Below are 18409 nucleotides of genomic sequence, written 5' to 3' on the forward strand. Positions count from 1 at the left end.
GGGGAAGGAAGTGAGAATCCCCTTTCTGCCCTCACACCATTCTGGGTACGCTGCAGCTGGCACACACCCAGAGCTAAACAAAGTTGGACAAAGCCCTGAGGAGAGTGCTAGAGGATGAGAAGCTGGAAACTGAAGGGATGAATGCTGCTCCACGTTTCAAGATGAGAGCTCATGAGGTTATGAATAACCACAAGGCACTAACACCTGCAGTGTTCCTGCGAGCTTGATGTTCGAATTGGAGGAAATCCTATGCTAATACCTTAGTAAGCCAGGAAGGGTAAAGACACCCAGGCGGAAACCCACAATAAAAGCCCTCCAATGTCCAATTGCTTCTTGGAATAAAAGCCAAAGTCCTTACAGAGGCCCACCCATAAGGTCTTGATACATGATCTATGTACGCTTCCAAAATTTTTTCTTTTTTTTTTGAGACAGAGTCTCGCTCTGTCACCAGGCTGGTGTGCAATGGCGAGATCCTGGCTCACTGCAACCTCTGCCACCAGGGTTGAAGTGATTCTCCTGCCTCAACCTCCCAGGAGCTGGGACTACAGGTGTGTGCCATCACGCCCAGCTAATTTTTGTATTGTTAATAGAGAACATGTTTCACCATGTTGGCCAGGATGGTCTTGATCTCTTGACTTTGTGATCTGCCTGCCTTGGCCTCCCAAAGGGCTGGGATTACAGGCATGAGCCACCGCACTGGGCTTCCTTTTTTTTTTTTTTAATTGAGATAGAGTCTCACTCTGTTGCCCAGGCTGGAGTGCAGTGTCATGATCGCTGCTCACTGCAACTTCTGCCTCCCGGGTTCAAGCGATTCTCCTGCTTCAGCCTTCTGAGTAGCTGGGATTACAGGTACCCACCACATGCCCAGCTAATTTTTGTATTTTTAGTAGAGATGGATTTTAACTATGTTGGCCAGGCTGGTCTCACTCCTGACCTCAGGTGATGTGCCCGCTTTGGCATCCCAAAGTGCTGGAATTATAGGTGTGAGTCACCCAGCCCAGCCCAACACAGATTGTATCTGATGGCTCACTGCAGGGTGCAGTTTACCCTGATGGACCAAGATGGATTCTGTTTACACAAGCTCAGGAGGGGAACTCATTTGGCCAGCTTCCAGCAGAAACAATGGTAACTACAATCAATAAATCCTGCAACTAATAAATAAGAAAACTTTATAGAAATGGCTGATGTCGGCCGGGCACAGTGCTATAATCCCAGCACTTTGGGAGGCCGAGGCGGGTGGATCATGAGGTCAAGAGATCGAGAACATCCTGGTCAACAAGGTGAAACCCCGTCTCTACTAAAAATACAAAAATTAGCTGGGCATGGTGGTACGTGCCTGTAGTCCCAGCTACTTGGGAGGCTGAGGCAGGAGAATTGCTTGAACCCAGAAAGCGGAGGTTGCGGTGAGCCGAGATCGTGCCATTGCACTCCAGTCTGGGTAACAACAGCAAAACTCAATCTCAAAAAAAAAAAAAAAAGAAATGGCTGATATCCAACATGATGGATGGGCCTCAGGACAACTGACTACCAGGAAGAGTCAATTATTGGTGCTGGACTCAAGCTTTGGAGCCAGAAATTCCTGTGTGCAAATCTTGGTTCTCTCACTTCATTGCTGGGATGACCTGGGAAATTTCTAAACTTCTCTGGTTTTTTGTTTACTGCTATAAATGTAAAATGGGATTTTACAGTTACAGGAAAGAAAGGAGAACTAAGTCAACCAAAGCAGTATATATAAAGTATCTGGCTCAGCACAGCTCTGTCAACAGTACATTTTATTACCATCGCCAAGAGAGGGATTCAGCCAGTGTCATAAATACAGAGAAAAAAAAGCCCATTGTGACTTGGATTTTAAGACTTGGCTGGGCATGGTGGCTCAAGCTTACATTCCCAGCACTTTGGGAGGCCAAGATGGAAAGAACACTTGAGTTCCGGAGTTTAAAATCAGCCTGGGGAACATAGCAAGACCTCATCTCTATTTAAAAAAAAATAAAAAATAAGCCAGGCATGGAGGAATATATACCTGTAATCCTAGCTACTTGGAAGCTGAGGCAGGAGGATCCTTTGAGCCCAGGAGACTGGGGCTGCGGTGAGCTATGTTGAGCTACTGCACTCCAGCCTGGGCAACAGAATGAGATTTTGTCTCAGTAAGTAAGTAAATAAATAAGTAAGAAAATAAATAAATAAATAGACTCATATAGAAACTACATTTTCTTTTTTTTTTTTTTTGAGATGGAGTTTCGCTCTTGTTACCCAGGCTGGAGTGCAATGGCGCGATCTCAGCTCACCGCAACCTCCGCCTCCTGGGTTCAGGCAATTCTCCTGCCTTAGACTCCTGAGCAGGCACGAACCACCATGCCCAGCTAATTTTTTGTATTTTTAGTAGAGATGGGGTTTCACCATGTTGACCAGGATGGTCTCGATCTCTTGACCTCATGATCCACCCGCCTCGACCTCCCAAAGTGCTGGGATTACAGGCTTGAGCCACTGTGCCCGGCCAGAAACTACATTTTCTAGGTAAATAATTTCTTTGTTCTGTATTTTGAAAATCTGACTTAGTTTCTTCTTCTTCTTTTTTTGAGACACAGCCTCACTCTGTGACCCAGGCTGGAGTGCAGTGGCGCAATCTCGGCTCATTGCAAACTCCACCTCCTGGGTTCAAGTAATTCTTCTGCCTCAGCCTCCTGAGTAGCTGGGACTACAGGCGCACACCACCACGCCCAGCTAATTTTTGTATTTTTAGTAGAGATGGGGTTTCATCATGTTGGCCAGGCTGGTTTCGAACTCCTGACCCTGTGATCCACCCGACTCGGCCTCCCAAAGTGCTAGGATTACAGGTGTGAGCCACGGCGCCTGGCCCAAGACTGTCTCTTGAAGAAGAAACTAGGCTCACACCTGTAATCCCAAGACTTTGAGAGGCTGAGGTGGATGGATCACAAGGTCAGAAGTTTGAGACCAGCCTGGCCAATATGGTGAAACCCCGTCTCTACTAAAAATATAAAAAATTAGGACAGGCACAGTGGCTCATGCCTGTAATCCTAGCACTTTGAGAGGCCGAAGCAGGTGGATCACCTGAGGTCAGGAGTTCGAGACCAGCCTGGCCAACATGGCAAAATCCCCGTCTCTACTAAAGATATAAAAATCAGCTGGGCAGCTGGTCTGAAGGTAGTGAGTTATCTCAATTGATTGTTCACAGTCAGTTACAGATCAAACTCCTTGTTCTACTCTTTACCTCCTTCTCACTACTGCACTTGAATAGTCTTTAAAAAAAAAAAATTAGCTGGGCATGGTGGTGCGCTCCTATAATCCCAGCTACCTGGGAGGCAGAGGCAGGAGAATCCCTTGAACCCAGGGGGGCGGAGGTTGCAGTGAGCCCAGATTGAGCCACTTCACTCCAGCCTGGGAAAGAGCAAGACTCTGTCAAAAAAAAAAAAAAAAAAAAAAAAAAAAAAGCCAGGCATGGTGTGTGCACCTGTAATGCCAGCTACTCGGGAGGCCGAGGCAGAAGAATCACTTGAACCTGGGAGGCAGAGGTTGTAGTACGCTGAGATCACACCACTGCACGGCAGCCTAGGTGACAGAGAGAAAGTCTGTCTCAAAAAAAAAAAAAAAAAAAAAAAAGACAGGTTCTTGCTGTCACCTAGGCTGGAGTGTAGTGTAGTAGCATGATTCTGGTTTGCTGCATTCTTGGTCTGGGCTCAAGCAGAGCCTTCCCCTGAGCTTTCCAAGTAGCAGGGACTATAGGTGTGTGACACCACCCCCAGCTGATTTTTAAATTTTTTGTAAATACAGGGTCATGCTATGTTGCCCAGGCTGGTCTCAAACTCCTGGCCTCAGGTGATCCTTCTGCCTTGGCCTCCCAAAGTACCAGGATTATAGTCATGAGCCACCATGCCTCGCCCATATTGATTTTATAACATCTTTTTAGAAAATCAAATTTTCAGGCTGGGTGAAGTGGCTCACGGGTATGGCAGTGCACACCTGTAGTCCCAGATACACAGGAGGCTGGGGTGTAAGAATCACTTGAGTCCAGGAGTTAGAGGCTGCAGTGAGCTATGATCAAGCCACTGTACTCCAGCCTGGATGACAGAGCAAGACTCTGTCTCAAAAAACAGAATCAAAATGAATATAGAGGAGTTGTTTTATTTATTTATTTATTTTTGAGACCGAGTTTCGCTGTTGTTACCCAGACTGGAGTGCAATGGCACGATCTCAGCTCACTGCAACCTCCGCCTTCTGGGTTCAAGCAATTCTCCTGCCTCAGCCTCCCGAGTAGCTGAAACTACAGGCGTGCACCACCATGCCCAGCTAATTTTTATATTTTTAGTAGAGGCGGGGTTTCACCTTGTTGTGACCAGGATGGCCTCGATCTCTTGACCTGTGATCCACCCGCCTCGGCCTCCCAAAGTGCTGGGATTATAGGCGTGAGCCACCGCGCCCAGCCTGAGGAATTGTTTTATTGTATGTACTGTTTATTAGGTCTCTCTGAGAGTCAGGCCCAGCCTGGCCCCCTGATAGCTCACATCCTGACCAAGCCCAGAGGAAAGAAACTGGTGCCTCTGGTCAATCATTCCAGCTCCCCTCACTTCCTACCCCCACCACTGCCACCTTGACCCTGAAGAACCCCACAGAGGATCTGTCATTTGTACTTAAGGACATCTTAGGTCTGAACTCCCAGGATTATAAACCTCAGTGCTATAGCACAAGAAAGAAGGCATTTGGATTGGTAGTCTATGACATCATTCAATCACTTCAATTTATGACACTCTTCAATCTGCTTTTTTTTTTTTGAAACATGGTCTCACTCTGTTGTCAGGCTGGAGTGCAATGGTGCGATCTGGGCTCACTGCAACCTCTGCCTCCTTGGTTCATGCAATTCTCCTGCCTCTGCCTCCCGAGTAGCTGGGACTACAGGCTTGTGCTACCACGCCCAGCTAATTTTTGTATTTTTAGTAGAGATGGGGTTTCATCATGTTGGCTAGAATGGTCTCAACCTCTTGACCTTGTGATCTACCCACCTCCGCCTCCCAAAGTGCTGGGATTACAGGTGTGAGCCACCTCATCCAGCTAATATTTTGTACTTTTGATAGAGATGGGGTTTCATCACGTTGTCCAGACTGGTCTTTAAACTCCTGAATTCAAGTGATCTGCCTGCCTTGGCCTCACAAAATGCTGGATTAGAGGTGTGAGCCACTGTGCCTGGCCCTGAATGACTGTACTTTTTTTTTTTTTTTTTTTGAGATGAAGTCTCACTCTGTTGCTCAGGCTGGAGTGCAGTGGCATGATCTCGGCTCACTGTAACCTCCACCTCCTGGGTTCAAGCGATTCTCCTGCCTTAGCTTCCTGAATAGCTGGATTTATAGGTGCATGCCAGCACATCTGCCTAATTTTTGTGTTTTTAGTAGACACCGGGTTTCACCATGTTTGTCAGGCTGGTTTCGAACTGCTGACCTCAGGTGATCGGCCCGCCTTGGCCTCCCAAAGTGCTGGGATTACAGACATGAGCTACTGTGCCCAGTCACAACAGCATTCTTAAACTTAGGACCCAGTAGTATCAGCACGGGACTAAAAGGCCATGTTTAGTTAAACAGGCTCCTGTGGGGTAGCTGTACAGGGTCTCTGGGTAGCCATGAAAGACATGTTTACCTGAGTTTATCTAGCTCTTCTGCCAGGAAGTCAAGGGAGATTAGAGAAGCTGAAAACTGCTAGGAACAGTGGCTCCTGCCTATAATTCCATCACTTTGGGAGGCCAAGGTAGGAAGATTGCCAGAGTCAGGAGTTCAATACCAGCTTGAACAACATAGTAAGATCCTGTCTCTACAAAAATGTTTTCTTAAAAATTAGCCAGGCATGGCGGTGCACCTATGGTTTCAGCTACGCCAGAGGCTAAGGCAGGAGGATTGTTTGAGCCCAGGAGTTCAAGTTTGCAGTAAGCTATGATAGCACCACTGTGCTCCAGACTGGGTGAAAGAGTGAAAGCCTATCTCAAAAAAAAAAAAACAAAAAAAAAAAACAAACCCGAAAACTGTTTTGCTTCCAGCAATTGGAAGAGATGGGTGCCGAGTGCTTTTAGCTTAGGTTCCCTGGAGCATAGTTTCAAGCTGCAAGCCCCTCTCCAGCTCATACCCCTAGATTACCCAGGAGTGATGAGCCCTTGACCAAGGCCCAGAGAAGATGCTCCAGTGCTGCTTCAGACCACTTCCCTGCTGCTAGTAACACACCACGGAACCAGATTCACAGCTCTGGGCTTAGGATCGCCCTTGTTTCTCCCTCTAGTGGCCTGGGACTGGAAAAATCATTTCCAACAGCAGGGTTGAGAAGCAGCCCAAGAAGAGTGCTATTTTTATGTTTTACAAAATCCAGAAGTCCACTTTTTTTTTTGTTTTTGTTTTTGAGACAGAGTTTTGCTCTTGTTGCCCAGGCTGGAATGCAATGGCGATCTCAGCTCACAATCTCCGCCTCCCAGGTTCAAGCGATTCTTCTGCCTCAGTCTCCCTAGTAACTGGGATTACAGGCATGTGCCACCACGCCCAGCTAATTTTGTATTTTTAGTAGAGATGGGGTTTCTCCATGTTGGTCAGGCTGGTCTCAAACTCCTGACCTCAGGTGATTTGCCCACCTCGGCCTCCCAAAGTGCTGGAATTATAGGCATGAGCCACCGTGCCCAGCTCGTTTTTTAAATTAAAAAGTTCTGCTACTGGAACATTTCTTGCCCATAGCCCAATCTACACTCTTTCTTAGATCACAGGTCCATGTTAGCTGCCTGGCTCAGACCAGCAGTCTGGGCTGCCTAGATAGGATTTGTAAATGCCTTGTTCAACCAGCATGCCCTGTGCCAAGCACTGAGGATACAACATCAGGTATGGTTTCAACCTTCAGAGAATGTATGGTTTAATGGGTTCAAATTATCATACAAAGAAATGTAAAACAGCACTGTGATAAATGCAGAAGATGAACAAATGCTGCAGCTAAGAGCATACTGCAGGGACCTGACCTGGATCATGGGTCAGGGAAGGCTTCCCAAGGGACTGGTGTTCTTGGGATAAAAGCATATAGCAGGGATCTGAGCTGGAGTATCTTTTGTCATCTTGGGATCCCATGGAAAAAGACTGGCAAACTTAGTGTTTTTCTTTCTTTTGAGGCAGAGTCTCACTCTGTTACCCAGGTTGGAGTACAGTGGTGCAATCTCTGCTTACAGCAACCTCCGCATGCTGGGTTCAAGCAATTTTCCTGTCTCAGCCTCCCCAGTAGTTGGGATTACAGTTATGTGCCATCACACTCAACTAATTTTGTATTTTTAGTAGAAACAGGGTTTTGCCATGTTGGCCAGACTGGTCTCAAACTCCTGACCTCAGGCAATCTGCCCACCTCAGCCTCCCAAAGTGATGGGATTACTGGCGTGAGCCACTCTGCCCAGCTGCAAACTTAATGTTTTTCTAATGAACCAAAGAAGTGCCAATAATTGGGCACAGAAGCCCACCTTTTAGTGACAGATTTAAGAAAACATTCAACTGTGGCAAAGATGCTGGGGCACCTTGCACTTAATATACGTTTTCCTGAACTACTTCTGAACTGAAGAATAAAATACATCAGGGCCCTTCCCTCTCCCATTTAAGAAATTCATGGGAAAGTTTTAAGGATGAAATTGGAGGTAGAAGATGAAAAACACAGGTCAGACCAAAGCAGAAAACAAGATGCCTTAAAAAGAGCTGTGATATGAATATCTGTGGAAAGGAAGCCCAATAATTAATTTTAGGAAAAATAAGAATGAGGGCAAGAAATGATCTTACGGCTTTAGAAATAAGGTAAAAATATAACGCTCTAACAAGGAGAGAAAAATCACAGCATGAAGACTTGGTGAAATGCAACCAAGCTGTCATTCCTAATGTTCCTGGGCCTCAGTTTAATTCAAATGAAGATGTTGGACTGGATCAGTGGCTCTCAATTCTTAAGGTGCAAGAGAGTCACCTGCAAGGCTTGTTCAAACACAGATAGCTGGATCCCAGAGATTCAGTAGGTTTGAATTGGGGCCTGAGAATTTCGACTTCTTTGTTTTTGAGACAGTCTTACTCTGTCACTCAAGCTGGAGTGCATGATCACTGCTCATAGCAGCCTCTATCTCCTGGGCTCAAGTGATCCTTCTGCCTCAGCTTCCTAAGTAGCTGGGACCACAGTCACATGCCACCATGCCTGGCTGATTTTTAAACTATTTTTGTAGAGATGGAATCCCACTATGTTGCCCAGCTGATAATTCAGCTTTCTTTTTTTTTCTTTTTCTTTTGAGACGAAGTTTCACTCTTGTTACCCAGGCTGGAGTACAATGGCGTGATCTCGGCTCACTGCAATCTCTGCCTCCTGGGTTCAGGCAATTGTCCTGCCTCAGCCTCCTGAGTAGCTGGGATTACAGGCACGCGCCACCATGCCCAGCTAATTTTTTGTATTTTTAGTAGAGACGGGGTTTCACCATGTTGACCAGGATGGTCTCGATCTCTTGACCTCGTGATCCACCTGCCTCGGCCTCCCAAAGTGCTGGGATTACAGGTGTGAGTCACCGTGTCCGGCCTTTTTTTTTTTTTTTTTTTTGAGATGGAGTTTCAGTCTTGTTACCCAGGCTGGAGTGCAATGGCGCGATCTCAGCTCACTGGAACCTCCACCTCCTGGGTTCAGGCAATTCTCCTGCCTCAGCCTCCTGAGTAGCTGGGATTACAGGCACATGCCACCATGCCCAGCTAATTTTTTGTACTTTTTTAGTAGAGACAGGGTTTCACCATGTTGACCAGGATGGTCTCGATCTCTTGACCTCGTGATCCACCCGCCTCGGCCTCCCAAAGTGCTGGGATTACAGGTTTGAGTCACCACACCCGGCCGAGAATTCAGATTTCTAATAAGCTCCCAGGTGCTGCTGCTGCTGGTGGAGCATACCAAGAACCAGAAAAAAAGCAAGCTTATTGCCACAGGACCCTGGGGTTTTTCTCTTTCCTCCTGCACAGCTTGGAAATGGTGTCTGTGGGGAGCCCTAAAATTCAGGAAGAAGACTGAGAGCCTCCAGAGCTCTGCCTCTGGACACACATCACCTTTCTGGTCTGCATTCAAGCCACAAGGGATGGCAAGGAGTCTCGAGTGACCACAGCAGCCTGGTTCCCCTTGAACCAACTTTCTGCTAAAGTGTTGACCTAGGTCTATTTCTGAATTCAATCTGGGAGCCACTGTCTGACCTCCCAAGTATTTGGTGACCAATGAATGAATAGCTCCAATGTCACACATCATCAGAGAGAGCTCTCTGGAAGAAACAAACAATAAGGCCAAAACGACTGAGTCATTACTTAGTCAAGTAACTATATGCTACTTGAATTGTGACTATGTCTTCTGTCATCCACCTTGTAATGTGTGTTATTTCTAGTTGCCTCAATTGGACTATGAAATCTGAAGGCAGGGAGGAGTCCCATCTAATATAGCTTTGAGTGTCCAAAATGACAACAGGACGGTGACTGGCACACAGGAGGCATTAAAAAAATATTGGCCGGGCGCAGTGGCCTATACCTATAATCCCAGCACTTTGGGTGGCCGAGGCGGGCAGATCACGAGGTCAAGAGATCGAGACCATCCTGATCAACACGGTGAAACCCCATCTCTACTAAAAATACAAAAAAAAAAAAAAAAAAAATTAGCCAGGCATGGTGGCACACGCCTGTGGTCCCAGCTACTTGGGAGGCTGAGGCGCAAGAATCGCTTGAACACGGAGGCGGAGTTTGCGGTGAGCCGAGATTGCGCCACTGCACTCCAGCCGGGTGACCTAGGAAGACTCCATCTCAAAAAAAAAAAAAAACACAAAACTGAGGCTAGGTGTGGTGGCCCATGCTTGTAACGTCAGCACTTTGGGTGGCCAAGGCAGGTGGATCACCTGAGGTCAGGAGTTCAAGACCAGCCTGGCCAACATGGCAAAACCCCATTTCTACTAAAATTACAAAAATTAGCCAAGCGTGGTGGCACACATCTGTAGTCCCTGCTACTTGTGAGGCCAGGGCAGGAGAATCGCTTGAACCTGGGAGGTAGAGGTTGCAGTGGGTCGGGATTGTGCCACTGCATTCCAGCTTGGGTGACAAGAGCAAAACGCCATCTCCAAAATAAATAAATAAATAAAAATTGTTGGCTGAATGTTTACTGGTTTGTTTACTTACTAAACTAGGTTCTGATTTCTATTAAATGAAGAAAATAAGTTGGCTACAGTTGACTGGAAAGAGAAGAACAACAGGAACTGCAGGAGAACAGCTCAGCAGGCCATGCCCAGCCAGGGGCAGGAGGTTACCAAGCCCAAAACTTCCCAAGGGAAAGAGATGTCATGTGAGCAGGCTATCTTCAGATCCTGTCAGGGAAGCCAAACGCCGTCACAGCCTTCCTGCCCTCTGGCAATACAAAACTGCAGTTTGGCAGGAAGGGTGTGTGCTCACTATACTCAAGGGCTGACAAAACATGGGAAATGGTAGCCTTACTACACAGCCTCTCCTTCCTGTGGTGCTGTGTGCCTCAGAAATGGAAGAACAAACACACCAGTCACAACCAATTCCCCAGTGCCCAGGGCTCTGAACTCTAACTTCACAGAGGCAAACTTTACAGACTGAGATGCAACCATCTCCAGCCCCTTGATGTCTGTCTCTTAGAGTATTTCCTTAATTTCTGTTCAGAAATTTATGAATGGGAGGTAGGTTAGGCTATGTCTTTTTTCTCCTATAGTTATTAAGAACCCCCAACATGCCCTCCCAAAGCACTAGCTTCAGGGACAAGTGATGTCCCAGAGTTCTCCTCCCTGCAGATGCAAGCCTAGGAAGGTGCCCAGACTCAGAGGAGAGGAGTGACCCTCAGGGAACTGCCCAGAGGGAGACATGATCTGCCCCTGCTGCAGCCTGCTGGGCATACCTAGAGCCTTCACGGATATCTGCCGGGTGAGTGGAGGGGGGATGCTGATGCACACCAGATCCACATCTTGATGCAGCAAGACGTCATCGGTCCGGCTGGTGTAGAAGGCGACGTTCATCTCCTCAGCAAGCTGCTTCGCCTCCTCCTCGGTCTTCCCCCACAGGGCCTCAACAGTGAACCCTTCAGCCCTTAGCAGTGGGACCAGAACTCGGGCGGAGCTGCCAGTCCCAAACACACCCACTCCTGGCAGCATCTTCATCCCAGCCTCTCTCTTCACCCACTCATCTCCTCACAAGAGCCTCCAGCATGGATACGACCTTCCCAACGTCCTGGTCAAACATGGCTCCTAGAATAGCAAGCATTACACTGGTTATTACCAGAGAGGACACCCAGCTTAGGCTTTTTTTTTTTTTTTGAGATGGAGTCTCACTCTTGTCCTCCCCAGGCTGGAGTGCAGTGGCATGATCTCAGCTCACTACAGTCTCTACCTTCTAGGTTCAAGTGATTCTCCTGCCTCAGCCTCCCAAGTAGCTGGGACTACAGGCATGTGCCACCAGCCCAGCTAATTTTTGTATTTTCAGTAGAGACAGGATTTTACCATGTTGGCCAGGATGGTCTTGATCTCTTGACCTCGTGATCTGCCCGCCTCAGCCTCCCAAAGTGCTGGGATTACAGGTGTGAGCCACCGCGCCCAGCCCGAGGATAATTTCAAATAAGGAAGCAACAAGTCTCTTCCAGAAAAGCACAAATGAAATACTGCTGGAGGCCAGGAAACCCCAGCTCTTTGGGAGGCCGAGGTGGGAAGATCACTTGAGGCCAGGAGTTTGAGAGTAGCCTGGGGAACATGGTGAGATGCCATCTCTATACAAAAAAAAAATTTAAAAATAGCCAGATGTGGTGGCCTGCACTTGTAGTCCTACCTACCTGGGAGACTGAGGTGAAGGGATTACTTGAGCCCAGGAGTTCACAATTGTAGTGAGCTATGATTGTGCTACTATACTCCAGCCTGGGCAACAGAGCAAGACCTTGTCTCAAAAGGAAAAAGAAATACTGTTCCAAGATTAAAAACTGCAGAATCTTCTTCCATGGAGACTGAAGGATAGGAGGAAAAACGAAAATGAATAAAGCTGGGTTTAAATCCCTGTTCTGCTACTTAATTTTCTGTGCAACCCCGGTCAAACCACTTAACCTTCAGGGCCTTAAATGTATAATAAGGGGAGTGATTGATCTTTAGGACTGCGTCTTGCTGTAAAAGTTCATGATTCTATATAGGACAAAGAAAAAGAGCGTAGGCCTGGCATGGTGGCTCACGCCTGTAATCCCAGCACTTTGGGAGGCCAAGACAGGTGGATTGCCTGAGGTCAGGAGTTCAAAATCAGCTGGCTCAACATGGTAAAACCCCATCTCTACTAAAAATACAAAAAAATTAGCCAAGTTTGGTGGCAGATGCCTGTAATCCCACCTACTTGGGAAGCTAAGGCAGGAGAATCTCTTGAACCTTAGAGGTTGAGGTTGCAGTGAGCCAAGATCGCACCACTGCACTCCAGCCTGGGTGACAGAATGAAACTCTGTCTCAAAAAAAAAAAATTAATTAAATAAAAAGAAGAGTGGAAAACAAAAACCAGTTCAAGAGAAAAGTGAAAGAACTAATTGCCTCCTTCACTCTCATTGGGGTTTTATCTGAACCATCTTTTTTCTTTCTGATGGTAAACAATGTCTGTGGCCACTCAGCCTGCTTTTCTTTTCCACTTTCTCCGTCTCTCTCTCTTTTTTTTTTTTTTTGAGATGGAGTTTCACTCTTGTCACCCAGGCTGGAATGCAATGGTGCAATCTCAGTTCACTGCAACCTCCACCTCCCAGGTTCAAGTGATTCTCTTGCCCAGCCTCCTGAGCAGCTGGGACTACAGGCACCCACCACCATGCCTAGGTAACGTTTGTATTTTTAGTAGGGATGGGGTTTCACTATTTTGGCCAGGCTGGTCTCAAACTCCTGACTTTGTGATCCTCCCGCCTGGGCCTCCCAAAGTGCTGGGATTATAGGTGTGAGCCACTGTGTCTGGCCTAATTTTTGTATTTTTAGTAGAGGCAGGGTTTCGCCACATTGGCCAGGCTGGTCTGGAACTCCTGACCTCAAGTTCCACCCACCTTGGCCTCCCAAAATGCTGGGGTTACAGGTGTCAGACACTGCATCTGGCCACCAATCTTCCTCTTTTCTCTTTGCCAATTCTGCTCTTATAGCCTTCTCTTCAAGTTTCCTTAGAAAACAGGTTAAACACACAGTTATCTTCTACAATTTTCATGTCCTGGACTCCCTTCAGCTATTTTGGTCACTGTCTGCTTTTACAGGTGTTTTGGTTATTTAGAGGTTATGGCTATTCAAGGAGCTTGACAGTGTCAAGTCTGCAGCATTAGGTAAGTAGTGAGATTCTACTTTTTTTTTTTTTTGAGACAGAGTCCTGTCTCTGTCATCCAGGCTGGGGTACAGTGGCATGATCTTGGCTCACTGCAACCTCAGAGTTCCAGGATCAAGTGATTCTCCTGTCTCAGCCTCCCAAGTAGTTGGGACTACAGGCATGTGCCACCATGCCCGGCTAATTTTTGTATTTTTAGTAGAGACAGGGTTTCACCATGTTGGCCAAGCTGGTCTTGAACTACTGACCTCAGGTGATCTGCCCACCTCAGCCTCCCAAAGTGCTGAGATTACAGGCGTGAGCCACCATATCTCGCTAAGTTTTCTTGGCCATTAATTACCAGCTGTTACAGGGTCAAAGGAGTGAGACACATTCCATGTCTTCCGTAAATTCATGCTGAGGGCACACATCCCTCCACTCCCACACTGTGTTCCTTCTCACTCTAGTTGTATTTGAGTATATATAGGAAATATATATACCCACTACACAGGAAATCTTTTTTTTTTTAAAAAAAAAGAAAAGATCTATGACCGATTTAGATGTCTCCTCTTTAAAAGCTGTGTAGGAATATGAGGATAACAATTTTGAGCTAATATGAAGTGAAAAAAAATATATGAGTATCAGTGGCTTAAAACAACAGAATGGAATGGAAAAAATTTTAATAACCTGTTTTATTACCACTGACTCAAAGGGAAGCTTCATCAACACCCATAAAGGGGTACTGGCTGGACCGAGGAAGCCAGATGACATGAAGTAAGACAGGTTTGCTGACTAGATATTTTCTGCCCAAGCAGGCAGAGCTGGTTTTCCCTGATTATTTCAGTGGCTATTCTTTCTCACCCCTAAAATTTCCCCACTCTCTGTCCTTAACATCCTTGCACTTATTCTTCATATGCCTCCAAAGATCTCTACAAATCCAGTCCTGCCAAGGCCACATGCATTTCCAATTGCCACATGCTGGTCAGGAACGAAGGGTGCCTTGGCAGGACAGGCTATATACAATTTGACAAGGCCACAGGTTACAGGAAAGGCAGTACAGAGGTTAGAGACATGGAGCCCGCAGCTACCTTGCCTAGGTTCAAAGCCTGGCTCTGTCACTTACCAGCTGGGTGACCTCAGGTTAAGTCCCTTAGTCACTCTGTGCCTCCATTTCCTGATCTGTAAAATGGGGAAATTTTATCTACCTCACAGGGAATTTAAGGATTGAGTTAATAATATTTTGTGGCCAGACGCGGTGGCTCACGCCTGTAATCCCAGCACTTTGGGAGGCCGAGGCGGGTGGATCACAAGGTCAAGAGATAGAGACCATCCTGGTCAACATGGTGAAACCCCGTCTCTACTAAAAATACAAAAAATTAGCTGGGCATGGTGGCACGTGCCTGTAATCCCAGCTACTCAGGAGGCTGAAGCAGGAGAATTGCCTGAACCCAGGAGGCGGAGGTTGTGGTGAGCCGAGATCACACCATTGCACTCCAGCCTGGGTAACAAGAGTGAAACTCCGTTTAAAAAAAAAAAAAAATTTGTAAAATACCTATAATTGGGCCTGGCCAATTAGATATGAGTCAGTATACAGGGAATTTTTTTCTTAAAAAAAGATATTAACTATCTATGACTGACTTAGATGTGTCTTCAAAAGCTGTGTAGAAATATGGGAGTCATAATTCTGAGCTAATACAGAGTGTAATAAGCCAGCCAGTGTTTAGTTTGTCCCTAGGTCCATGCAGCCCTGTTGTACAGATGAGAAAACATGCTCAAAAAGGTGAGGTAACTCTCCCAGGGTTCCACGTCTGGCTGTGTGAACAACCTGCTACAACCAGCATGAAACTTCGAGCAGGTCACCTTTGAGCAGGTTACTTCGCTTCTCTAAGCTTCCATAAAGGCAAGAAAGAAAAAGTCATTTTGTAACATGTACATGTGTGGTGCAACCTTAGTGATGAATGTGAGCCAGAGAAGTTCCTTCTGTTACCCACCCTGATGGTGACTGTTTGCCTCTGATCCACTGTTCAAAACCAATACTAATTCATTCATGTGTCTTACTATTCCCAAGGAGCTAACAGGGATGCTGTGGGACATAAAAAGAAGAAAAGTCCTAATTTCAGGGGTGACAAGTCAGAAAGGTGAGTAGGAGCCAGAGCTGATGGCATGAAGTGTTAATCTCAGGAGTTTAAACGTTGACAGGTGGGTGTGCTAGGTATTCTTGGTCTCCCCTTCCTGCCCTAACTGATCCTGTGTGCCCTGCTTTTTGTTTCCAGAGTCAGAAGGTCAGTCTCTAAAGGCCTGGGCTCCAGGTCCCTCTGGCTCTTTTTTTTTTTTTTAAGATGGAGTTTCACCATGTTGACCAGGCTGGTCTTGAACTCCTGACCTCAGGTGATCCGCCCACCTCGACCTCCCAAAGTGCTGACATTACAGGCGTGAGCCACCGTGCCCAGCCCTCTTTTTTTTTAAAGACAGGGTTTCACCATGTTGGCCAGGCTGGTCACGAACTCCTGACCTCAGGTGATCCGTCTGCCTCGGCCTCCCAGAGTGCTGGGATTACAGGTGTGAGCCACTGCGCCCAGCCTCTAGCTTTCATCTGAGTCCAGCCATGGGAAAGCACCAGGAAGAAGAGATCGGCAAGCAGGAAGAAAGGTCACAGTGTTTATTCTCTGCCAGGATGTGGTTCTGGCAGGAGCTGTGCTCCTCAACAAACGTCACAGCTCCTTTGGAGGACCCCTCTCCCATGACCATTGCTTTTGCTGGGTTCCAGTGACATACCCTCACTCCCTCATTGCACCTGGGGTGGTGACACTACCTTGCCAGTCCCTGGGTACTCCACCATCCCTTGTATGTTTCCTTTACTACTCACACTGTTGTGAATAATCCCTTCATTAAAGGCTTTTTTTTTTTTTTGAGACAGAGTTTCGCTCTTGTTACCCAGGCTGGAGTGCAATGATGCGATCTCGGCTCACCGCAACCTCCGCCTCCTGGATTCAAGCAATTCTTCTGCCTCAGCCTCCCGAGTAGCTGGGACTACAGGCGCGAGTCACCATGCCCAGCTAATTTTTGTATTTTTTTTTAGTAGAGACGGGGTTTCACCATGTTGACCAGGATGGTCCCGATCTCTTGACCTTGTGATCCACCCGCCTTGGCCTCCCAAAGTGCTGGGATTATAGGCATGAGCCACAGCGCCTGGCCTCATTAAAGGCTTTTTAATCAATCCTTTGAGTACACTGACAGTTTCCTCCCTGGACCTTGACTAAGTAGGTAAGCAATAAAAACCACTGAATTTTTTTTTCTTTCTTCTTTTTTTTTTGAGATGGAGTCGCTCTGTTCACCCAGGCTAGAGTGCAGTGGCATGATTTCAGCTCACTGCAATCTCTGCCTTCCAGGTTCAAGCGATTCTCCTGCCTCAGCCTCCCGAGTAGCTGGTACTACAGGTGTGCGCCACCATACCTAGCTAATTTTTGTATTTTTAGTAGAGATGGATTTTACCATATTGGCCAGGCTGGTCTCGAACTCCTGACCTTGTGATCTACCTGCCTTGGCCTCCCAAAGTGTTGGGAGGCGGAGGTTGCGGTGAGCCGAGATCGCGCCATTGCACTCCAGCCTGGGTAACAAAAGTGAAACTCTGTCTCAAAAAAAAAAAAAGCCTTTAATGAAGGGATTATTCACAACAGTGTGAGTAGTAAAGGAAACATACAAGGGATGGTGGAGTACCCAGGGACTGGCAAGGTAGTGTCACCACCCCAGGTGCAATGAGGGAGTGAGGATATGTCACTGGAACCCAGCAAAAGCAATGGTCATGGGAGAGGGGTCCTCCAAAGGAGCTGTGACGTTTGTTGAGCACAGCTCCTGCCAGAACCACATCCTGGCAGAGAATAAACACTGCGTGCCAGCCTGAATTTATTTTTTTTAATTTGGCAGAAAGATGTAGGTAGGATAGAGTTTAGAAGACACTAGACACAGAGAACCAGTTAGGATATCAAGTAAGACATAAGGAGGGTCTAATGGAGGGAATGAAATGGACCACACAGTTATCACTAGAATTTGGGACTATCAGGGGGGTGGGAGAGCCAAATTAAAAAAAAAAAACAACACTGAACTATAGGCCAACATCTCTTATACTCTTATAAACTTAGGCACAGTTAAAAATCCTTAACAAAATATTATCAAATTAAATCAAGCAATGTGTTAAAAGACAATACACGAGTCGGGTGCAGTGGCTCCCACCTGTAATTCTAGCACTCTGGGAGGCTGAGGTGGGTAGAGTACCTGAGATCAGGAGTTCGAGACCAGCCTGGTCAACATGGTGAAACCCTGTCTCTACTAAAAATACAAAAATTAGCTGGGCATGATGGCGTGTGCCTGTAATCCAAGCTACCCAGGAGGCTGAGGCAGAAGAATCACCAAAACCCAGGAGACAAAAGCTGCAGTGAGCAAAGATCATGCCACTGGCACCCCAGCCTGGGCAACACAGCAAGACTCCATCACTTAAAAAAATACATAAATAAATGAATAAAAATAAAACAAAACCAATACACCATGACCAAGAGGAGTTTAATCCCAAGAATGCAAGGCTGGGTTAATATTCTAAAATCAATTACTATTGGATAGGAGAATGTGGGGTTTTTTTGTTTGTCTGTTTGTTTTGAGACAGAGTCTTGCTCTGTCACCCAGGCTGGAATGCAGTAGCACTATCTTGGCTCACTGCAACCTCCGCCTCCTGGGTTCAGGCAATTCTCATGCCTCAGCCACCTGAGTAGTTGGAACCACAGGTATGTGCCACCAGGCCTGGCTAATTTTTGTTTATTTTGTAGAGAAGGGGTTTTGCCATGTTGGCCAGGCTGGTCTCGAACTCCTGGCCTCAAGTGATCCACCTGCTTCAGCTTCCCAAAGTGCTGGGATAATAGGAGCAAGCCACTGCACTCAGCCTGGATAGCAGAATGTTTAACTGGAAAAAGGAAAAAAAAAACGGGGCCAGGTGTGGTGACTCACCTATAATCCCAGCATTTTGGGAGGCCAAGGCAGGTGGATTACTTGAGACCAGCAGTTCAAGACCAGCCTAGTGAACATGGTGAAACCCCGTCTCTACAAAAACAAACAAACAA

The 18409-nt window shown here is 46.8% G+C and overlaps 1 protein-coding gene across 14 annotated transcripts in view; it reads right to left on the reverse strand.

The window, feature by feature from the left end:
- Positions 1–18409, reverse strand: part of GFOD2 (Gfo/Idh/MocA-like oxidoreductase domain containing 2) — a 48223-nt gene that overhangs the window by 2197 nt on the left and 27617 nt on the right. For 4 of the 14 annotated variants that reach the window (XM_078357476.1, XM_078357480.1, XM_078357477.1 and 1 more), the window contains 2 exons: positions 10912–11257; positions 2021–2116 (listed from right to left, as the gene is read on the reverse strand). In XM_078357476.1, the coding sequence (XP_078213602.1) occupies positions 2021–2116; positions 10912–11170 (355 nt within the window). In that variant the 5' untranslated portion in view covers positions 11171–11257. Of the gene's footprint in view, positions 1–2020; positions 2117–10911; positions 11258–11835; positions 12004–13056; positions 13167–18296; positions 18390–18409 lie in introns of all 14 variants that reach the window. The other 10 variants (XM_008986070.6, XM_078357486.1, XM_008986072.6 and 7 more) reach the window with 6 other exon arrangements.

The sequence above is a fragment of the Callithrix jacchus genome, chromosome 20 (genome assembly GCF_049354715.1).
Source record: "Callithrix jacchus isolate 240 chromosome 20, calJac240_pri, whole genome shotgun sequence".
Lineage (NCBI taxonomy): Eukaryota > Metazoa > Chordata > Mammalia > Primates > Cebidae > Callithrix > Callithrix jacchus.